This window comes from Podarcis muralis, chromosome 2 (assembly GCF_964188315.1).
Source record: "Podarcis muralis chromosome 2, rPodMur119.hap1.1, whole genome shotgun sequence".
Lineage (NCBI taxonomy): Eukaryota > Metazoa > Chordata > Lepidosauria > Squamata > Lacertidae > Podarcis > Podarcis muralis.
Genome location: NC_135656.1, coordinates 108,254,596 through 108,278,682, shown reverse-complemented (window position 1 = coordinate 108,278,682; position 24,087 = coordinate 108,254,596). Strand labels below are relative to the sequence as shown.

At 45.9% G+C, this 24,087-nt stretch overlaps 2 protein-coding genes across 2 annotated transcripts in view; both read right to left on the bottom strand.

Annotated features, from left to right (window-relative positions):
• The window catches only part of LOC144325910 (uncharacterized), a 56,212-nt gene extending 45,215 nt beyond the window's left edge, over window positions 1–10,997 (bottom strand). Inside the window, 1 exon segment of the mRNA XM_077920810.1 lies at window positions 10,903–10,997. Coding sequence (XP_077776936.1) covers window positions 10,903–10,938 — 36 coding nt within the window. The 5' untranslated portion in view covers window positions 10,939–10,997.
• Window positions 6,410–24,087, bottom strand: part of LOC144325911 (uncharacterized) — a 77,345-nt gene continuing 59,667 nt past the window's right edge. The window contains exon 4 of the mRNA XM_077920816.1: window positions 6,410–12,446. Within this exon, the coding sequence (XP_077776942.1) occupies window positions 10,969–12,446 (1,478 nt within the window). The 3' untranslated portion in view covers window positions 6,410–10,968. The remainder of the gene's footprint in view (window positions 12,447–24,087) is intronic.

The window sequence follows — 24,087 nt, the reverse complement described above, 5'->3', positions numbered from 1 at the left end:
GGGTCACTCTCAAACACCACAGAGACTGGGCATTGCTTTGACAAATATCCTGCAACCAACCACTTTCCTGAGCCCTCTGGTCTCTCCCACTGCCAATAAAAATAAAATACTTGTTTACCTGACGTTGACACAAAAGCTCACATACTATAGAAATGAATGAAATGTTTATTTCTTTCCCGCTTTCCTTCCCTTTCTCTTCCCACTTTTCTTCCCCCCCCCCAACTCCATACTGCCTAGAACAGTACTGTCTCACTCTGAATATGACTGACTTGTTTGAAGGATTCTGTGTCTTGAAAACAGAGACTCTGGGTGTACCCAAGAATTTAATAAAAACATTTTAAAAAACAAGTCTCTCTGGAGCAGTTACAGAAATTTCAGTATGGTGCCTATCTGTTATTCTGAAATGTGGGCTGCAGTACAAAATAACAATTTTTGTGCAGCCCCGGCCCATTCATATTTATTTAGGAATTCCATTCAGTATTTTAAGGAGCAGGATCAAGGGTTTCCTGACCCACTTCTTACAATGTATGAAGTAGCTTACAGCAAAAAAAAGCCTAATGACTCTTCTGGGTAACTGAACGAATTATTTTAATAAAAATTTAAATGGAGAGCATATTTTCCATTGTCATATTTAAACAAACATGGTTCCACTCCAACCTCACTTAGTCCACATTTCCCCCTCTATAAAGAGTTCTTTATACAGAAATCTCCTGAACAGAAGTCTCTCTATTTACATGTATAGAGAGGGATCACTCTCTGTCTAGCTTATGGCACCCTGTGTCTTTTGCAGTGTCCTGTATTTTCCTCACAGAAACAGTGAACAGGGACATGCAGCAGCAACAGCAGCAGCCAGCCAGACTCACTACAGCTCCCAGAATGCTTTGAGGGAAGCCATGACTGACTGAAGTGGTACTAGAGTGATTTAAATGTGGCGTGGATGTGGAGAAGGCAAGCAATCAGGGGTGACAGTGAACACAATGGAGCCCACAATGGCAGCCTCCAGTGCCGTTTTGTGTTCCTCACAGGGCAACACAGCACTCGTCCCAACTGCCTGCCTTCTGAGATCTGGGATCGTTGCCATGGACAGCTTCTGACACAACATTGTAGGGCAAGGCTGTTTCAAGGGAAGGTGGGAAAATGCATTTCTGCTATGGTCAAGGTTAACTAATTGAATAGCTTTCATTTTGCTTTTCACTCACTTCTGTGAGGCTCATGCCGTGTGTCATTACCATAGGAAACAATTTTAGGAGCCCAGTTAGGCAAACGAAACTCATCCTAGCTTGCCCCTTTTGCATCCCAATGCAGAGCACTGTATTCAGATTATTATTTTGTTGCCACCCTTCACTATAAGGCCCCACCCTCGGCAGTTAGAATCAGTATCAGAACGCTATTGAAATCAGTTAAAATTATTTACATTCTTTATACACAAAGAATGCAAGCAGGATGAAAAAAGTATCCTGGCAACACACTTCCCCCTGCCCAAAATCCAACATGAGGCAGAGTCCAACAGGCCTCTATAGCAGGGCTTAGCAAAAAGCAACCATGGGCCTTATTTAAGAAACATTCTACTTTTCTGCTGTCATATCCTTCCTTTCTTCCATCATGAAACTCAAGGTGGTATGTGTGGCCTCCTCCCAAGACCCAGGACTGCTTAGCCTAGGCAACAATATATCCTACAAGCCGACGTCATTCAGTCTTGGGTCCCTAGATGTTGTTGGACTACAACTCCCATCATCCCCGGGGCTCTTAGTCAACAAGGACCCAACTCTGATGAACTCGGTCTTAGGATGGAGCCTGCAGGTAAGTGTGGGAACCTCTGGCCCTCCAGATGTTGCTGAATTACAACCCCCATCAGGCTCAGCAATCGTCATCTATGGCTGTGGATGATGGGAGGTGAATGCTGCCATTGAGAAGAAGTTGAAGGCAAGGTACTCTCTCTGTCTCCGGTGCACCAGAGTAGCCTGTCCAGTAACGACATGGATGAAAATGCTGAGGCACTGAGTGCTTCTGATCCAAAACATTACCCTTTTCCAGCACACTCCACTGCTATCCATCCCTCTCCAGTTTTCCTTTCCTGCTGTCAACCAGCGCCCCACCCCCACAGCCAGTTTTCTGTATCCACAGACCATGTGCAGTTCTCATTGCGTGGCTTTGGCTATCTTTCCCCCTCACCTAAAAATTTATTGGATATACGTAACCAATGGAGCTGCCTCGAGGTTACTGGTACCTCCCTCTCTTCCTTGGAAGAAGGGTTCCATTTTGGCCACATAAAGGCTGGCAGCTAGGAAATTGAATTGGCTATTTGTATACGGGATTGTATACGGGTGAGATTTTCCACCCTTGAGCTTTTGAACTACACCTCTCATCAACCTTGACCATCTGGGCTGAGGCTTATGGGAGTTGTTGCCCAACAACTGTTTCTTTAAAGGAGCAAAGCGGGAGAGGAGAGGAGCCGCTTACACGAGTGTCCGGTTGGCTCCTTTAAAGCAAGCAGGCTCTCTGTCCCTCTCTCCTCAACACTCAGCTCACTAAATAGCAGGAAAGATTTTCAGCTCGCTAAGCTGGGGGGGGGGGGGAGCCAGGGAGGAGGAAGAAAAGCAGAGCCTGCTTGCTTTAAAGGAGCAAAGAGGGAGAGGAGAGGAGCCTTCACCCCTAAAACCGATCTTCTGCATGATTAGCAGCATCCTTCTCCACACACTCCACGCGTGCTCCTTGTCCCTTGAGTGCTTTCCTTACCTCCCAACTTAAAACATGGTTACAAAGCACAGCTCCACATGGATCCTAAGGATTTTTGCACTGGGTCACCCCAAATTCACCATCAGATCACATAGCATGTCCATGGCTACAGTTTGCACCAAAAACTCACGCACTCACTGTTGCCTGGGGCCGCAGTGGTGCAAAAATGCGGTTACAAAGCACAGATCCACATGGATCCTCAGGATTTTTGCATTGGGCTACCCTAAACTCACCATCAGATCACATGTCTGTGGCCACAGAATGAACCAGAAAAATCATACACCCACTGTTTCGTTTAGAATATTTTTTTCCTTGTTTTCCTCCTCTTAAAAACTACATGCGTGTTATGGTCGGGTGCGTGTTATAGAGCGAAAAATACGGTAAATAAAACAATGTGAAAAATGTGAAATATAGAGTATACTGTCAAAGCAACGTAACAGAAAACTAAACTATTATCTTAAAGATTTCAAAACAACACATTACAAAGGAGGTCAACTACAGAATACATGTTAAATAGGGCTGGGTGAGTCTGGGCCCCGCCCCCTAGGCCAGGTGGGAAAGGCCTTGCAGGGAGTGGTATATAGATGGCATCTTACCCCCCAAAAAGCTTGCTAAAATGTAGAAAGGGAAAACATCAACCTGTCGGAGATGTAAAAAAAAGGAGGGGGTCATACTATCACACGTGGTGGACCTGTGTAGCCATTGGCAAATACTGGAATGATATTTAGAACAAGTTTAAGAAACTATTTAAAATTACTTTTTTAAAAAAAAAACCCCAAAGATTTTCCTACTTGGTATATTACCATCAGAAATTTAAAAAGTTATAAGATCATTGTTTATGTATGGTATAACAGCAGCTAGAACCCTTATAGCAAGGAGCTGGAAAAATGAAACGCACCCAGAGATTACAGATTGGCAGATACTCATGATATCTACAATTAGCAAAACTGACGAGATCAGTTAGAGGAATATGGAAACAAAAACAAATAGAGAATGGATAATATTTCAGAATTATGTAAAACCTTATTGTACAAATAACTCCATATGAGCAGAAATTGAGTGATATTTGTAAAGAAAGAGATCAAAGGAATGTATACAAAGCAGAAAGAAATGGTATTATATAATGTAAGCCTGTTTTAAAAAGTATGTTATATCAAACAGTAGAATGAGCGGGATGGGAATGATTGTGCCGATGAGTAGTTTTACTATGTAAATAACTTTGTCTTTTTTCCTTACTATTATTTCTTGGTTTCTTATCTTTTTTAATTCTTTATTTTTTTCTTTCTTTATAAATTTTCTATTTTCAATCATTTTGTTTTTTCTACCTGTTAAGAGATTGTACATAATGTTTGTATGTTGTTTAGTGGTGTCCGACTCTTTGTGACCCCATGGACCAGAGCATGCCAGGCACTCCTGTCTTCCACTGCCTCCCGCAGTTTGATCAAACTCATGTTTGTAGCTTCGAGAACACTGTCCAACCATCTCGTCCTCTGTCGTCCTTCTCCTTGTGCCGTCTATCTTTCCCAACATCAGAGTCTTTTCCAGGGAGTCTTCTCTTCTTCTTCTTCTTTTTAAAAGATATTTATTAAAGTTTACAGAAAGATTACAAAAAAGTTGCAAAATAAGAAAAAAAGAGAGAAAAGAAAAAATTACAAAATACAGAAAAGCAAAAAACAATTAAAATCAAATCAATCTTTTCATATCTTATCTTTCGTTTACTTGTTTCCCTGACCTCCTCACACCTCCCTTTTTTGTATTCCAGTTCAGTTAGTTAAATCAGCAAATCTTCTCCATCCTTGTTTTTATCTTATTCCTCTACCTGAATGTATTATATCTTTACATTCTCATCTGATAACAATCCATTTTTATATACTCCTTTATAGCATTGCTGCTAGAACCACTTAACTTCATGCCAACATCATTCTAACATTCATTAATTTTGCAGTGTTTATGTAGATAGTCTTTAAATTTCTTCCAATCTTCTTCCACCAACTCTTCTCCCTGGTCTCGGATTCTGCCGGTCATTTCCGCCAATTCCATATAGTCCATAACTTTCATCTGCCATTCTTCCAGGGTGGGTAGATCTTGTGTCTTCCAATACTTTGCAATGAGTATTCTTGCTGCTATTGTAGCATACATAAAAAAGTTCTATCCTTCTTTAACACCAATTGGCCGACCATGCCCGAGAGAAAGGCCTCTGGTTTCTTGAGGAAGGTATATTTAAATACCTTTTTCATTTCATTATATATCATCTCCCAGAAAGCCTTGATCTTTGAGCACGTCCACCAGAGGTGAAAGAATGTACCTTCATTTTCTTTACATTTCCAACATTTATTATCAGGCAAATGGTAGATTTTTGCAAGCTTGACTGGTGTCATGTTCATGACTGGTGTTCATAATATTCTCTCTTAAGGCATTACATGCTGTAAATTTCATACCTGTGGTCCATAACTGTTCCCAGTCAGCCAACATAATGTTATGTCCGACATCTTGTGCCCATTTTATCATAGCAGATTTCACCGTTTCATCCTGAGTATTCCATTTCAACAGCAAGTTATACATTCTTGATAATATCTTAGTTTGGGGATCTAACAGTTCTGTTTCCAATTTTGATTTTTCCACCTGGAAGCCAATTTTCTTGTCCAGATTATAAGCCTCCCTTATTTGATAATAATGGAGCCAATCTCGCACTTTATCTTTTAAGTTTCTCAAAACTCTGCAATTTCAATTTATCTCCTTCTTGTCCCAAAATCTCCCAATATTTCGGCCATTTGGCCTCCATATTGAGCTTTTTCTGAGCCTTCGCTTCCATCGGTGATAGCCACCTTGGGGTTTTATTTTCAAGCAAATCTTTATATCTTATCCAGATATTGAACAATGCTTTCCTGACAATATGGTTTTTAAATGCTTTATGTGCTTTGACCTTGTCATACCACAAATATGCATGCCACCCAAATACATTATTGAAACCTAAATCCAAAATGTCTGTGTTCTCAAGAAGCAGCCATTCTTTCAGCCAGCAAAATGCTGCTGATGTCAGGAAAAAGCAGCAATGCAAAAGCCAGATGCAAGTGGCTTGAATGTCAAACAGGATGTTTATGTCTGTGACTGTACTATTGGAGAAAGTGGGCAGTCCATTCAGTGTACTGAGCACCGGATGTTAGCTCAGTGTATCATGTGACCTGTACTGGAAGTGCAGGGGCGGAGTTGTGGTCTTCTTCTGGAGACTGGAGAGTGCAGACATGTTTTTCTCTGTACTGCTGGGATGACAGAAATAAAAGATGTAAATAGATTTCTGTGTGTCTCTTTCCCCCTCCCTGAGGGCAGCAGGGAGGAGGAGGGTGTGTCCTTCTCATGTTGAGTGGGATCGCCGATTTGTGACCTTGCCTGTGTCTGCCGGGGAAGCATACGGGAAGGTCATCCAGGATCTCGAGCCGAATGCCTGGTGTGAGGCCAGTTCCCTCTGACTGACGGCTGAGAATCCTAACAGCTGATTCATAATAAAGTCTAAGGTCTGGCAGGGCAAATCCACCTCTTTCTTTTGCATCAGTTAGTATTTTAAATTTTATTCTGGGCTTCTTGCCCTGCCAGACAAATCTGGAAATATCTCTCTGCCACTTCTTGAAACAGTCCATTTTGTCCAAAATTTGCAATGATTGAAACAAAAACAACATTCTTGGGCAATACATTCATTTTTATAGCAGCAATACGGCCTAGCAAGGAAAGCTTCAAATTTGACCATATTTCTAAATCCTTTTTCACTTCTGACCAACATTTTTCATAGTTATCTTTAAATAAATTCAAGTTCTTAGCAGTCATATTAACCCCCCAGGTATTTTACTTTCTTAACCAATGTTAAACCTGTCTCCGTCTGAAACCTCTCTTTCTCAATCGGTGTTAGATTTTTCTCTAGAACTTTAGTTTTTAACTTATTCAACTTAAATCCTGCAACCTGACCAAATTCTTGAATCAATTCCAATACTCTTTTAGTACTAGATTCTGGCTCCTGTGATATCAGTACTAGATTGTCTGCAAAAGCTTTCAATTTGGCTCCAACTTATATACCTTTAACCAGTTGGTCCCTTCTGATCATATTTAGGAGAACCTCCAGGACCAAAATAAAGAGCAATGGGGAAATTGGGCAACCTTGTTGTGTCCCTTTCTCTATCTTAAATTCCTCCGTCACCACATTGTTAACAATTAGTTTAGCCTTTTGTTCTGAATAAATTGCACCTATACCATTTCCAAAACCTTGACCAACCCCATCCCTTGAAGATTTTTCTTCATAAAACTCCAAGAAATGTTGTCAAAAGCTTTCTCCGCATCCACAAATATCAAAACTGCTTTAGTATTAATGTTCACTTGTAATTTTTCTAAAATATTAATGATATGCCTCGTGTTGTCAGACAAGTGTCTGCCCGGGAGAAAGCCTGCTTGGTCTTTATCTCTTCCACTAGTACTTTTTTTAATCTTTTAGCCAAAATATCTGCAAAGATTTTGTAATCCACATTAAGCAGAGATATGGGGCGGTAGTTCTTAAGTTGTGTCTTCTCAGACTCAGTTTTCGGTATAAGTGTAATGTAAGCTTCCTTCCACGGTGCTGGTGCTTTTCCCCCCTCCAAAATTCCATTACAAACTTCCTTTAGTGGTTGAATTATCCAATCTTTCAAAGATCTATAATATCTTGAAGTTAAACCGTCCAGCCCTGGAGATTTACCCAGTTGCATATTCTGGATAGCACCTTCTACCTCCTGTTCTGTTATTTTATAGTTCAACGTTAACTTATTTTCTTGAGAGATTTTTTGTAGTCCATTTGTTTTTAAAAATTGATCTATATCAATCTCTTTCTGTGGCCCTTGTGTATATAATTGTTTAAAGTATCTCTGGAAACATTTTCTAATCTCCACTGGATTCTGTATATTCTTTCCTTCCACTTCCAAATTTGTAATGGTGTTAAATTTTTGTCTTTTTTTATTTGCCAGGCTAACAATTTCCCACATTTATTAGCCGATTCAAATGTCTTTTGTCTCATCTGTTTAATTTTCCACTCTATTTCCTGATTCATCATTCTCATATATTGAACTTGATGTAGCTTTATTTCTCTCAGAATCTCTTGTGACTTTGGTTTCCCTCTCAGTTTCTTCTCGCCTTCTTTTATTTTCTCCAAAATTTTATCTTTTTTCTCGTTTTGAGTTCTCTTCTTTATTGCATTCTGTTGAATCAGAAACCCCCTCATAACCGCTTTGCTTGCGTCCCAGATTACTCTTTTTTCAATGGTAGTATTCATATTTATCTCAAAATGATCTCTCAAAGTTTTTGGGGCCTTCTTGGTAACCTCTTCGTCTCTAAACAAGGTGTCATTCATCCTCCATCTGAAGGAGCCAATCGGTGTTAGTTTCATCTCCATTTTCACAGCATTATGGTCGGAGCAAGTTTTAGGACAAATTTCCACTTTTCTAGTCTTTGGAGCCAGTCCTCTACTTATCCAAATTTGGTCAATTCTTGTCCATGTCATTTTGGCTTCAGAGAAGAAAGTTCCCTCTCTACCCAAGGGGTTCTTTGTTCTCCAAATGTCAACTAAGTCCATATTGTCAGTCATCTCAAAAAAGGTTTTTGGTAGTCTACCGTCCTTGGTAACTACCTGTCTCTGTGCCTTGTCCATATTTGTAGATACCACTCCATTCATATCTCCCATCATGATGATATTATAGTCCAGATAGTCCAACAAGGTCTCATGCAACTTTTTAAAGAATTCAGATTTCCCCTCATTTGGTGCATAAACTCCTATCAAAAATTTCTCTCCTTGTGTTTGAATTTCAATTGCCACAAATCTTCCTTGATCATCTTTGAAGATAAATTTCGGTGATAGGCTCTCTTTTGCATAAATCGCTACTCCTCTTTTTTTAACCTTGTCCGATGAGATAAACTCTTGACCCAATCTTTGCCTAATGCCAGAGCTAAAACATCTTCAGATACCATTCCTTTTGACTTAAGTTGAACAGATGCTGCCCCTGGTGGTGCAGAAGGGCCAGATGCTGATGCTCTTCGCTGCTGCCACGATTTACCAGACCTTCTTGTTTTTTCTTGAAGCAAATCTATTTTTTCTTTTCCATCTGCCATAACACTTTAACTGGAGCCCAAGGTCGATCCCACAGCCAGAGTTTGTTTTGAAGTGGAAAATGCCCCTGGCCAGTTGTTGTAACAATTTCAAACTTCCTCTAGGGGGACACAGTAACAGTCAATACTTGTTGCATTAAAATAACTTTTTCTAGTCCCCCATTTAACAAAATAAGCAACAGTTTCAATTTCAGTTAGTTTTGTTACCTTAAAATCAGGAGAAACCAGTCAGAAACAATGTATCTCTCTTGCAGAGTTAGCTGTCAAAAATTACATTGTCCATAAGCAGCGCGCTTCACAATGCGGCAATCTTATTGTCCATTGGCAGCCCGTTCCCAGGCTTTAAGCGGTGGACTTTTGTTTCCTTTCCTCTCTTTTTGCAGGAAAATTTACTTCTCCCTTTCCCCCCCCCTCCTCCAACCAAGGGAGGGAGATCTCTTGTAATGATGTTAGGATTATAATCCTTTTCAGTCGACTTTCCAGGTGGGGCGCTGAATTGGGGGGGCACTGAAGGTGTCCACCGAGTCCCACGGTCACAGGCTTCACCCGCCTGTGATTTTTAGAGGGGTCCCCGCTTTGCCGTAGCGGCAAGACCCAATTTCCGCAAAGCTTAATCCCTCAAAGTTAGAGGGAATCCACCATTACCGATGGCGCCGACCCCGGAAGTCGAGTCTTCTCTTCTCATGAGGTGGCCAAAGTATTGCAGCCTCAGCTTCACGATTTCTCCTTCCAATGAGCACTCAGGGATAATTTCCTTAAGAATGGATGCATTCGTATAGACATGCAAATTTTTTAATGAATAAAGAATATTAATTTTTTTAAAAAAGGTTGCAATCAACTTAACATATGCGATACACGCGCTTCGCTCTAATGCCTTCTGAATTAACTTGCACTCCACGACAAAGGGATACACTCCTGCTAAATGCACACTTGCTGATTACAGGTACATACTTGGGAGCAACAAGAACTAGCCTTGCGTGGAAAAAGAAGCATCCCCTCTACTTCTCTTCCCTTCTCCCCTCGCCCCCACCCAAGGGCCAGGCCCATGCTTGCTCCCCTAAACCAAAACCTAACCAGGGACCCAGCTGAGGAGAGCTGCACTGAGGCGCATTCGTGAAAGCCTCCCTCTGAATCGTCCCGGGAGCAGGAGGACTGTATAGATTTGGACCAGTGGTTTGCAGAGGAACATAGTTCAGAAGGCAGAAGATGGGAAATACTGGATGGGGAACAGCTTGCAGAAGAAATGGTTGATCTTTCCCTTAATTTGTAACTCAATGCCTTGAAGATCCAATAGCATTTCTTTTTAAATGCTGATAATGCTTTTATTGTAGCTTTTTATTATTATTTCTGTACCCCCTTGCTAACCAAATATTTATATATATATGAAAAGCAAATCTTGGATTGAGAAGATAAGGGTTTGTAAAGAAGAAAAGGGTTTGTTTTTTTAAAAAAAATTTGTTTGCCTCTGTTCTAAAATTTGGTTATAATATAAAGTGTCAATATATTTGGCTTTGTTTATAAAGCAGAAGTGACCAGCTGCTCCTGGAATAAAAAATGAGCTCTGTATCAACAAAAGTTTTACCTATAATTATTCATAAAGAAAAGTTCTAAGAAACGTGAGATTTTCCACCCTTGAGTTTTTAAACTACAACTCCCATCATTCTTGGCCATATGGGCTGAGACTTATGGGCGTTGTTTCCCAACATCTGAGGTACCCCATTTCCCTAAAGCAGACAGATGCTGATCCACAAGACAAGGGCAGCCCATCATTTTGGCATTGAAGGGCACAGGTCAAAACTCAACAGATTCATCACACACCTTGAGCATTCCAGATTCACTCTCTCCCCGTTTATCTAGCAAAAACTTCCAACTTCTTTTCTACATTTAGTATATGTGACCTTCATTACTTTAATACATATATATGTATATACAAATTTAAATACAAACACCAAAACATCACTCAGATTCCATGCATTTAAAATTGATTTCCGCCTTTATGAGTTTCTTAATGTGAGGTAAAGAGTGAAACGTGAGTGGAACATTGCATACCTTGATACGGCTTTTCACCTGGGTGAATTCGCTCATGAATATTAAGGTCTCCACACTGAAGCTCTTTCAACACTCCATACATTTAAATGGTTTCTGCCCTGTATGAGTTTGTTGATGTATTCTAAGGTTTCTTCTTTGACTGAAGCTCTTTCCACATTCAATACATTTAAACGGTTTCTCCCCGGTGTGAGTTTGTTGATGTCTTCTAAGGTTTACACTACGACTGAAACTCTTTCCACATTCCATACATTCAAATGGTTTCTCCCCTGTGTGAGTTCGTTGATGTATTCTGAGGGATCCATTTTCACTGAAGCTCTTTCCACATTCAATACAATTAAATGGTTTCTCCCCCGTGTGAGTTCGTTGATGTTTTCTAAGGTTTCCACTATGACTGAAGTTCTTTCCACATTCAATGCATTCAAATGGTTTCTCCCCTGTGTGAGTTCGTTGGTGTATTCTAAGGTCTCCACTTTGACTGAAGTTCTTTCCACATTCAATGCATTCAAATGGTTTCTCCCCTGTGTGAGTTCGTTGGTGTATTCTAAGGTCTCCACTTTGACTGAAGCTCTTTCCACATTCAATACATTCAAATGGTTTCGCCCCTGTGTGAGTTCGTTGATGTCTTCTAAGCTTTTGACTTTCACGGAAGCTCTTTCCACATTCAAAACATTCAAACGGTTTCACCCCTGTGTGAGTTCGTTGATGTGTTCTAAGGTGTCCACTACAACTGAAGCTCTTTCCACATTCAATGCAATTAAATGGTTTCTCCCCCGTGTGAGTTCGTTGATGTGTTCTAAGGGTTCCACTTTCACTGAAGCTCTTTCCACATTCAATGCAATTAAATGGTTTCTCCCCCGTGTGAGTTCGTTGATGTGTTCTAAGGTGTCCACTACAACTGAAGCTCTTTCCACATTCAATGCAATTAAATGGTTTCTCCCCCGTGTGAGTTCGTTGATGTCTTCTAAGGACTCCACTACGACTGAAGTTCTTTCCACATTCAATACATTCAAATGGTTTCTCCCCTGTGTGAGTTTGTTGATGTGTTCTAAGGGCTCCAGTTTGACTGAAGCTCTTTCCACATTCAATACAATTAAATGGTTTCTCCCCCGTGTGAGTTCGTTGATGTCTTCTAAGGTTTCCACTAGAACTCAAGCTCTTTCCACATTCAATGCATTTAAATGGTTTCTCCCCTGTGTGAGTTCGTTGATGTGTTCTAAGGTGTCCACTACAACTGAAGCTCTTTCCACATTCAATGCATTCAAATGGTTTCTCCCCTTTGTGAGTTCGTTGATGTGTTCTAAGGGTTCCACTTTCACTGAAGCTCTTTCCACACTCCATACATTCAAACGGTTTCTCCCCTGTGTGAGTTCGTTGATGTGTTCTAAGGTGTCCACTACAACTGAAGCTCTTTCCACATTCAATGCATTCAAATGGTTTCTCCCCTGTGTGAGTTCGTTGATGTCTTCTAAGGTGTCCACTACAACTGAAGCTCTTTCCACATTCAATGCATTCAAATGGTTTCTCCCCTGTGTGAGTTCGTTGATGTATTCTAAGGTTTCGACTTTCACGGAAGCTCTTTCCACATTCAAAACATTCAAACGGTTTCTCCCCTGTTTGAGTTCGTTGATGTGTTCTGAGGGCTCCACTATGACTGAAGCTCTTTCCACATTCCATGCATTTAAACGGTTTCTCCCCATTGTGATTTTGTTGATGTATTCTAAGGTCTCTACTTTCACTGAAGTTCTTTTCACACTCCATGTATTTACATGGATTCTCTCCTGTGTGAGTTTGTTGGTTTAAAGCACATTCCACATTCCTTGCATTTAAACTGTTTCTTTGTTCTTCCCAATGAATTCACAGATGGCTCCGTAGAATTCTGACCATCGTCTTCCTCACCTGTTTGGGAGTGGGGGGAGAGAAAGAAAATCCTGTTAGACTTTTAGGAAAGACAATAAATGAACCATCTTCCTCCGTCCATCCTGACTAGGTTTACAGGTTCAACTTCTTGAGGAGCGCAGAATCCAAGGCAAGTTGTAGCTTCCTGGGAGGAAGGAAGAAGTCAAGGGAGTCTCAGAGCCCCTGTAGGGATTCTGCTGCCTCTGTTAAAGCCGCTATTGTGCACCCACTTCCCAAGAGCCTCCATCCATTTTCAAACACCTTTGGCAATTCCTTCCGCCTGCCTGTCCCTTCTCCCTTCCTAAGGCTGGCATGGTATGGGCAGAAATGGCCTTGTGGCAGTTGCCCAAAGGGCCACAATAAATGTGATAATGTGTATCTCTGTAAATCCTTGAGTGTGCTTCTAAAACAGAAGTTATGGTAGTCTGTGCTTTATAACTGATTATTTTGCAAGTTGCCGCCCCCCAATTGGGGCAGAAATACAGCTAATATGAGAATCACAAAGATACAGCTGAAAGCTGGAACATGAGTCGCCACATGGTGCAAATGGCTGCATGTAACACAGGTTTCCAACATGCACACCAACACAACGTAACAGAATGCTGTGGGAATCAAAACTAAATCAGCAGAAATTGCCAGTGCTTATCGCACATGTGTATTATAAATAAAATGAGGTAATGATGAATATGAGGAATGTGAAACTCTAAAGGGACTTTTTTAAGGAGGTGGGGGACTCAAGAAAAATTTAGATTCTTTTGGCAACAATAAACATTAAAACAAGGAACTGCTGAGCAAAAACAGAAACAGGAGCATGTGCAGAGGTTCTTGCGGAAAGGGGGGGCCTTCAAAGGTCTCATAATCGACCCAAAACAACACAGAGGTCTACCTGTCAATTGTGGTCCAGCGCTTGGACATCTCTGATGTAAATGATTGCTCAAAATCAAAATGCTTTGTTTGAAATTATATAAATACCACTGCCTGAACCACTGGGCAGGGTTGCAGTTTTGTGGAACGATCCAACTGTAACCTATTGCTTTGCAATAAACAATGGTGGACTCCTCTCTGTTTTGGAGTTTTATTGGTGTGAACTCAGGAGATAAGACTAGATCCCATGGAACATGAGATTTGCCGTATTTTTCTGTCTATAAGACGACCCCTATTTTGGGGGCCTCAAAATTTTGAAAAAAGGGGATTGAGCTTTTGGGGAGGATTATTTGGGGGGAATGCTGAAAATCACTAACCCACCAGAATGCAGCTCACAACCACTCGCGTTGCAACTGCCTGATCGCTGCCATTAGCCCTCCAATAGACAGCTGCCCTTGTCGTAGCGAGCAGGAGCGTGATTAGCGGCTGCCGGTGGCGATCGGGGAGCTGATAGGTGGTTTCTGTGCAGGAAAGGCAGAAAGGGGGAAAATACCTTGATCGGCAGCTCCGCTTTGCAGGTGGCCTTCCACCCTTCCCCCTTCATTTACAGAGTCTGCATGGGTAGAGGCGGCTACGGAATAGCAGGCAGGCGGTGCAACGTTACGCAAGAGGAGCAGTGCAGAAATTTGTAGTCTCCAAGATGTTTCATGGGAAAGGCGCAGGAAAGGCATAGAGGGGAGAAATATCTTTGATCAGCAGCTTTGTTTTGCAGGCGGACTTCCCCATTAGTTTGCAGAGTTTGAAGAGCAGCACAAAGACGCTGCACGGCAAAAAAAAAAACAGCCTACAGCCTCCCTCCAAGCTGTAGGGTGGGGGGAGGCAAGCAGACTATGGAGGCCCCAGGGCTCGCCACTGCGAGGAGCTGCGACTGCCAGAGCAAGTACTGCATTTATTTATATATTTAATTGCTATATTCCATGTATAAGACGAGCCATGTTTTTTAACTTTAAAAATTGGGCAAAAAACCTCATCTTATACATGGAGAAAGACAGTAATTTGCAAAGGACTGCTCTGAATACATGGGTGGCCCTTGCATGGAGAAGGAAGCCCCTTCCTTGCATCTTGGCCCCCTGGGAGAGGCGGTGGAATTATGAGGTGATAGTGACAGCTCTTGCCTGTTCTGCCTTCTAAAGGAGAACTTCTCTTCTCCTCTTTGTTGCACACAGAGGCACAACTCATCCGCAGCTGATGGCCTGCAGATGCTGGCAAAGGCGCGCAAGCCCAACCAAAGCCACCACACCCGCCACATGCACAGGCAAGAGACTAACCGCCAGTGTGGGAGCTTCCAAACACCTCCTTCTGCCGCCCCGCCCGCCCAACAAACACCCCTCATGGTGGGGCCACCTTGGCTGCTGCCCAGTGACAGGAGGGGGGAGGGCAAGGCTAAGCAGGCCAGGCTGCCCAGATACCTCCCGGGGCATCAGTGAACTAAAATGGATGGGAATGGAGATCTGCTCAAGAAAATTGGAGATATGAAAGGAACATTTTGTGCAAAAATTACCATAATAAAGGACAAAAGTGGTAAGGACCTAACAGAAGCAGAAGACATCAAGTAGAGGTGGCAAGAATACACAGAGGAATTATACCAGAAAGATATGGATGGCTCGTACACTCCAGGTAGTGTGACTGATGACCTTGAGCCAGACATCCTGGAGAGTGAAGTCAAATGGGCCTTAGAAAGCACTGCTAATAACAAGGCCAGTGGAAGTGATGACATTCCAGCGGAACTATTTAAAATCTTAAAAGATGATATTGTTAAGGTGCTACACTCAATATGCCAGCAAGTTTGGAAAACTCAGCAGTGGCCAGAGGATCAGAGAAGATCAGTCTAGAACGCAATGCCAAAGAAGGGCAGTGCCAAAGAATGCTCCAACTACCGCACAATTGCGCTCATTTCACATGCTAGCAAGGTCATAACCACTCGTGTTGCAGCTGCCTGATCGCTGCCATTAGCCCTCCTGCTTGCTGCTGCGGCAGCCAATAGACAGCTGCCCTTGTCGCAGCAAGCGGGAGCGTGATTGGCGGCTGCCGGTGGCGATTGGGGAGCTGATAGGTGGCTTCTGCCTGGGAAAGGCGCAGGAAAGGCAGAAAGGGGAGAAATACCTTGATCGGCAGCTCCGCTTTGCAGGTGGCCTCCTCCCCTTCCCCCTTCATTTACAGAGTCTGCATGGGTAGAGGAGGCTACGGAATAGCAGACGGGCGGTGCAACGTTACGCAAGAGGAGCAGTGCAGAAATTTGTAGTCTCCAAGATGTTTCATGGGAAAGGCGCAGGAAAGGCATAGAGGGGAGAAATATCTTTGATCAGCAGCTTTGTTTTGCAGGCGGACTTCCCCATTAGTTTGCAGAGTTTGCTGAGCAGCACAAAGACGCTGCACGGCAAAAACGAACAGCCTACAGCCTCCCTCCCAGCTGTAGGGCGGGCAGAGTGGGGGGAGGCAAGCAGACTATGGAGGCCCCAGGGCTCGCCACTGTGAGGAGCTGCGACTGCCAGAGCAAGTACTGCATTTATTTATATGTTTAATAATAATAATAATAATAATTTATTATTTACACCCCGCCCATCTGGCTGGGCCTCCCCAGCCACTCTGGGCGGCTTTCATAAAAACCAAAAATACAGTAAAATGACATGTTAAAAACTTCCCTGAACAGGGCTGCCTTAAGATGTCTTCTGAATGTCAGGTAGTTGTTTATCGCTTTGACATCTGCTGGAAGGGCGTTCCACAGGGGGGGCGCCACTACCGAGAAGGCCCTCTGCCTGGTTCCCTGTAGCTTTGCTTCTTGCAATGAGGGAACCGCCAGAAGGCCCTCGGCGCTGGACCTCAGCGTCCGGGCAGAATGATGGGGGTGGAGACGCTCCTTCAGGTATACTGGACCGAGGCCGTTTAGGGCTTTAAAGGTCAGCACCAACACTTTGAATTGTGCTCGGAAACGTACTGGGAGCCAATGTAGGTCTTTCAAGACCGGTGTTATATGGTCTCGGCGGCCGCCCCCAGTCACCAGTCTAGCTGCCGCATTCTGGATTAATTGTAGTTTCCGAGTCACCTTCAAAGGTAGCCCAACGTAGAGTGCATTGCAGTAGTCCAAGCGGGAGATAACCAGAGCATGCACCACTCTGGCGAGACAGTCCGCAGGCAGATAGGGTCTCAGCCTACGTACCAGATGGAGCTGGTAAACAGCTGCCCTGGACACAGATTTGACCTGTGCCTCCATGGACAGCTGTGAGTCCAAAATGACTCCCAGGCTGCGCACCTGGTCCTTCAGGGGCACAGTTACCCCATTCAGGACCAGGGAATCCTCCACACCGGCCCGCCTCCTGTCCCCCCAAAACAGTACTTCTGTCTTGTCAGGATTCAACCTCAATCTGTTAGCCGCCATCCATCCTCCAACCGCCTCCAGACACTCACGCAGGACCTTCACCACCTTCACTGGTTCTGATTTAAAAGAGAGGTAGAGCTGGGTATCATCCGCATACTGATGAACACCCAGCCCAAACCTCCTGATGATCTCTCCCAGCGGCTGCATGTAAATGTTGAAAAGCATGGGGGAGAGGACAGAACCCTGAGGCACCCCACAAGTGAGAGCCCAGGGGTCTGAACACTCATCCCCCACCACCACTTTCTGAACACGGCACAGGAGGAAGGAGCGGAACCACTGTATGACAGTGCCCCCAGCTCCCAGCCCCTCAAGACGGTCCAGAAGGATGCTATGGTCGATGGTATCAAACGCCGCTGAGAGATCCAGCAGAACTAGGAAACAGCTCTCACCTTTGTCCCTAGCCCGCCGGAGATCATCAACCAGTGCGACCAAGGCAGTTTCAGTCCCATGATGAGGCCTGAATCCCGACTGGAAGGGATCCAAATGGTCCGCTTCTTCAAGGCGTGCCTGGAGTTGTTCGGCAACCGCTCGCTCAATCACCTTGCCCAGGAATGGAAGATTTGAGACTGGGCGATAATTGGCCATCGTGGCCGCATCTAAAGATGGTTTTTTAAGAAGCGGTTTAATAACCGCCTCTTTCAGCGGGTCTGGGAAGGCTCCCTCACGGAGGGAAGCATTCACCACCCCACGAAGCCCATCGCCCAGTCCTTCCCGGCTAGCTTTTATAAGCCAGGATGGGCAAGGATCCAGGAGACAGGTGGTTGGTTTCACTCGTCCAAGCAGCCTGTCCACATCCTCGGAGGTAACAGATTGGAATTGATCCCACTCAACTTGACTAGACAGAACTCTAGCACTCTCCCGCCCCAGCCCTGCTCCCACGGTGGAGTCTACTTCTTCCCGAATCTGAGCGATTTTATCTGCAAAAAACTTTGCAAAATCATTGCAGGAGAACATGTGGCCCGTACTGGGCCCCAATGTTGCAGGTGGTTCCGCTAAATTGTGAACCACCTGAAAAAGTCTCCTGCTGCTGTTTTCTGCAGATGCAATAGAGGCGGTGAAGAAATTCTTCTTCGCTGTCGCTATCGCCACTTGGTAGGCTCGACGTTGAGCTCTAACCTGTGTCCGGTCAGATTCAGAATGAGTTATCCGCCACCGGCAATATATAGCAATATATTTAATTGCTATATTCCATGTATAAGACGACCCATGTTTTTTAACTTTATAAACTGGGTAAAAAAACCTCGTCTTATACACCGAGAAAGACAGTAATTTGCAAAGGACTGCTCTGAATACATGGTTGGACTGCTCCGAATACATGGAGAAGAAGGAAGCCCCCTGCTTGCATCTGGAGCCCCTGGGAGAGGCGGTGGATCCACCCACTGCTGCCTCCTCTGTCCTCCTGCCCTGCAAACACCCTCTGCTTAGGAGAGAGGGGCAGAAAGAGCCTTCAAACCCATCTGTTTCCTCCTCCGCTGCCTTTTCTTGCAGCAGCCCAGTGATAGGGGAAGGAGCCGCAGCACCTGGTTCACTTCAGATACACACAAGGTTTACTGGGATTGTGAAAGAACAAGACCTCTGCCTTCCATGCGGTGGGAGTGGGGTGGCTTAAAAGTGGGGGAGAGACCTCCCCCTCCTGTCCTTTTGGGAAACAGGAGCCTTTGCCATTAGTAAACAACTTAGATGGCAAGTTCACAAGAGAAGCACTTTGGAGCACTGCTTGCTCATACTAGGTATTCTGTGTGTGCTTCGACCTCGAGGACAACATACATATTTACATGACATGATTTCTTAAAGAGGACATTTCTTTAAAATCGAAGGCCATTTCTACAAAAGACTTCAATATTTGGTTGTTTTGGGTGTTTTTTATTTTGTTGGAAGTCGCCCAGAGGGGCTGGGGAAACCCAGACAATGGGCAGGGTATTTTATTTATTATTATTTTTTATTATTATTATTATTATTATTATTATTATTATTATGAGTCTGGCCAGCAATACCCAACCCTCTCCCCTTTCCCTGCAACTCCTTCCCTGCAACTCCCTTCACACCAGATCCGTGCAGGAGGAAGCTTCTCTCTTTCCACAGTGTAACCCCCATACTCCACCTTCAAAGCCCCCATTAAAAAAAGAACTCCCTTTCCTCCTTCCTTTTCCAAAATCTGGAACTTGTGCAGGCCACCTCTTCCCGTCCTGGGGCTTCCCATCCTGGACCTCCATCCCCTTGCAAAGCCCCTTCCCTCCTCCACCACCACTGGTTTGCACTCACCTGAAATCTTGGCAGCAGCAGCGACCCTGGGCAGCGGGAGGCAGGGAGGGACCCCGCTTAATTAGGAGGTTTAATTTGGAAGCAGCCGCCTCCTCTGCATCTACACAAAGCAGCTGCGCTTCCCACCCTCCCAAGAGCACACTTTGCAAGCCCCGTCTTTATCTCCCATTTAACATACCGTATTTTTCGCACGATTGGACGCACTGGACCATAGGACGCACCTAGTTTTTTGGGGGGGAAATAAAGGGAAAAAAATTCCCCTTTATTTCCCCCCCAAAAGCAGGTCAGGGAAACCGAACCAGGTCGAGGAACAGCGGGATAGTGGCGCTGCGCCTCCCTGCTGTCCCCCGAGCTTGTGGGGCTGGCTGATGTCTGCCTGGCGCGCGGGGCACTCTGCTTCAGGGCGCCCCACCCGCCGGGCGGCAGGCTGCTATCCGCAGCATGGGGAGCCTTGCGGGGAACTGCTGCAGGGCTCCCCACACTGCGGATGTCTGCCTGGCGCGAGGGGCGCTCTGCTTCAGGGCGCCTTACCCGCCGGGCGGCAGGCTGCTATCCGCAGCGTGGGGAGCCCTGTGGGGAACTCCTGCAAGGCTCCCCACTCTGCGGATGTCTGCCTGGCGCGAGGGGCGCTCTGCTTCAGGGCGCCCCACCTGCCAGGCAGCAGGCTGCTATCCGCAGCGTGGGGAGCCCTGTGGGGAACTCCTGCAAGGCTTCCCACTCTGCGGATGTCTGCCTGGCGCGAGGGGTGCTCTGCTTCAGGGCGCCCCACCCGCCAGGCAGCAGGCTGCTATCCGCAGCGTGGGGAGCCCTGTGGGGAACTCCTGCAAGGCCCCCCACTCTGCGGATGTCTGCCTGGCGCGAGGGGCGCTCTGCTTCAGGGCGCCCCACCCGCCAGGCAGCAGGCTGCTATCCGCAGCGTGGGGAGCCCTGTGGAGAACTCTTGCAAGGCTCCCCACTCTGCGGATGTCTGCCTGGCGCGAGGGGCGCTCTGCTTCAGGGCGCCCCACCCGCCAGGCAGCAGGCTGCTATCCGCAGCGTTGGAAGCCCTGTGGGGAACTCCTGCAAGGCTCCCCACTCTGCGGATGTCTGCCTGGCGCGAGGGGCGCTCTGCTTCAGGGCGCCCCACCTGGCAGGCAGCAGGCTGCTATCCGCAGCATGGGGAGCCCTGTGCGGAATTCCTGCAAGGCTCCCCACGCTGCGGATGTGTTCCCGAAGCGCCTGGAGCTCTACTTTCAGGGCGCCCGACGCTCCGGGAAGCAGGCTGCTATCCGCAGCCTAGACACGGCTAGCGGAGCGCTAATCCCGAAGCTTGGGGCGTGCGGAGCTCAGCGCGCCCCAAGCTTCTGGGAGCCGGCAAGGTCTCCGCTAGCCTAGCCTAGCGGAGACCTTGCTGGCGCCCAGAAGCTTGGGGCGCGCTGAGCTCCGCACGCCCCAAGCTTCGGGATTAGCGCGTTGCTTCGCTAGCCCTGGGAGAGCCCCGTGACGTCGCGGGGCTCTCCCAGGGCTAGCAAGACCTTGCCGGCACCCAGAAGCTTGGGGCGCGCTGAGCTCCGCACGCCCCAAGCTTCGGGATTAGCGCGGCGCTTCGCTAGCCCTGGGAGAGCCCCGCGACGTCGCGGGGCTCTCCCAGGGCTAGCGAGACCTTGCCGGCACCCGGAAGCTTGGGGCGCGCTGAGCTCCGCACGCCCCAAGCTTCGGGATTAATGCAGCGCTCCACTAGCCGTGGGAGAGCTGGGTCTCCCACAGCTAGCGGATAGCTTCCTGAAGCCTGGAGAGCGAGAGGGGTCGGTGCGCACCGACCCCTCTCACTCTCCAGGCTTCAGCGAAAGCCTGCATTCGCTCCATAGGACGCACACACATTTTCCCTTGCTTTTTAGGAGGGAAAAAGTGCGTCCTATGGTGCGAAAAATACGGTACTTTCACCCCACACAAGTTATGAGGTGATACTGACAGCTCTTGCCTGTTCTGCCTTCTAAAGGAGAACTTCTCTTCTCCTCTTTGTTGCACACAAAGGCACAACTCATCCGCAGCTGCTGGCCTGCAAATACTGGCGAAGGCGCGCAGCCCACCCAAAGCCGCCACAGCCGCCACACGCACAGGCAGGAACTAATGGCCAGTCCGGGAGCTTCCAAACACCTCCTTCTGCCACCCCACCCCCCGTGCGCCCAGCCAACACCCCACATGGTGGGGCCACCTTGGCCGCCGCCCAATGACAGGAGGGCGAAGGGTAAGGCTTAGCAGGCCAGGCTGCCCAGATACCTCCCTGGGTGAGCGAGGGAATGAGCAGAACCCTGCCCAGGGCCCAGGTTCGCGCTGGAGGCTGTGCCTAAAGCACCCGCTTTGCTGGGGAAGATGGCGCTAGGAAGGAGAAGGGAGGGTTATAAGGTATAATTTTAATTTTCAATATATAAGGTGTATGAAATTATAAACAGAAGAAATGAATATGCTATAACCCAAAAAGGGAAGTTGGGGGAAGTCATGGGGGGGTGGGGAGATTAATCGGAACGTAAAATGTACCGTATTTTTCCGTCTATACGACGCCCCCATGTATAAGACACCCCCTATTTGGAGGGACTCCAAATTAAGAAAACACCCCTCAGCACTACCTGTGCATAAGACGAGCCCCAATTTTAAAACTTTTTTTTTTGTAAAAAACAAACAAACTAGTCTTATACACGGAAAAATACAGTAATTTGGTGTTTTGATTATGCTTAAATTTGTTATAAAATCTGAATAAAAATGTTTTTTTTATTAAAAAAAAGTTCCAGAGTTTTTGTCAAAGACTAGATGGGAAACTCATTCAAGGGCCACAAGTGCAGAACTTGGCAGTTACAATGGAACAATTTCTGCATTGCATTGGCTGCATATTGATACCACAGAGAAGGGTGAAACAAGTAATCAAGCCACAAACATTTCGAATAAAATGGAGGAACTTGGTTCCAGAGATCTTTTTGATCATTTCAAAGAACAGGCAAAGGACAAATTGCCTGATGTTGATTACAAGAAAAGCAGAAGAAGATCTAGAACAGCCTTTCTCAACCTGTGGGTCCCCAGATGTTGTTGAACTACAACTGCCATCACCCCTAACTAGCAATGCCAGAGCTCAGGGATGATGGGAGTTGTAGTCCAACAACATCTGAGGACCCACAGGTTGAGAACTGCTGATCTATAAGGAGGCATATAGGTGAGGATGAAGATGAAGCTTTAGCGAACCTTGAGCCAGGAAACAAGTTCAGAATCAAAGCATTTATACCTGCGATGGATGCATTAGAATCAAATCTGGCACAAAGGGCATCAGTATACAATGATGCTGCAAAAAAGACTGGTGACTGGGAGCAGCCACCGAGATCACAGAACACTGGTCTTGAAAGACCCACGTTGGCTCCCAGTATGTTTCTGAGCTAGGGACGCGGGTGGCGCTGTGGGTAAAAGCCTCAGCGCCTAGGGCTTGCCGATCGAAAGGTCGGCGGTTCGAATCTCCGCGGCGGGGTGCGCTCCCGCTGCTCAGTCCCAGCGCCTGCCAACCTAGCAGTTCGAAAGCACCCCCGGGTGCAGGTAGATAAACAGGGACCGCTTACTGGCGGGAAGGTAAACGGAGTTCCGTGTGCTGCGCTGGCTCGCCAGATGCAGCTTGTCACGTTGGCCACGTGACCCGGAAGTGTCTTAGGACAGCGCTGACCCCCGGCCTATAGAGTGAGATGGGCGCACAACCCTAGAGTCTGTCAAGACTGGCCCGTACGGGCAGGGGTACCTTTACCTTTACCTTTACGTTTCTGAGCACAATTCAAAATGTTGGAGCTGACCTTAAAAGCCCTAAACGACCTTGGCCCAGTATACCTGAAGGAGCGTCTCCAACCCCATCATTCAGCCCAGAAACTGAGGTCCAGCGCTGAGGGCCTTCTGGCGAGAAGCAAGGTTACAAGGAACCAGGCCTTCTCACTGGTGGCACCCGCCCTGTGGAACACCCTGCATCAGATGTCAAGGAAATAAACAACTATCTGACATTTAGAAGACAACTGAAGGCAGCCCTGTTTAGGGAAGTTTTTAATGATTGACGATTTTATGTATTTTTAATTTTTTGTTGGAAGCCGCCCAGAGTGGCTGGGGAAATCCAGCTGGATGGTTGGGGTATAAATATTATTATTATTATTATTATTATTATTATTATTATTATTATTATTATTATTTCATTCTTAACAAAATTAGATGCTGCAAAGGAAGAGATTTGTGAAGAAGTTAATGCTTTAAGCCAAACATATCCTGAAGATGTGGACATGAACCTTGTTGGAGAACTCAACCATTTTCATCAATACATTAAAAAGTCAAAGCCATGAACATGATAACCTGACACATCAGGATCTGTACCAAGTAATATTTAATGACCATGTCCTTCATGGATCATTGCCTTGTCATGGCAAAAGGGCTTGAATAACTCAAGACACGCTATGAGTTATGCAGTGTAGGGCCACCCAAGGCAGACAGGCAGGAACCAGAAAGCCACTCCTGTATCCCTGCTGAGAAAACTCCATGGTCGTATAAAAGTTATGACGCTGGAAGATGATCCCACAGGTTGGAAGGCATCCAACATGCTACTGAGGAAGAGCGGAGGACAAGTACAAGTAGATCCAGAGCTGACGAAGCAACTGGGCCAAAGCCGAAAGGTCGCTCAGTTGCGGATGTGCCTGGAAGTGAAAGGAAAGTCCAGTGCTGCAAAGAAAAAAATTGCA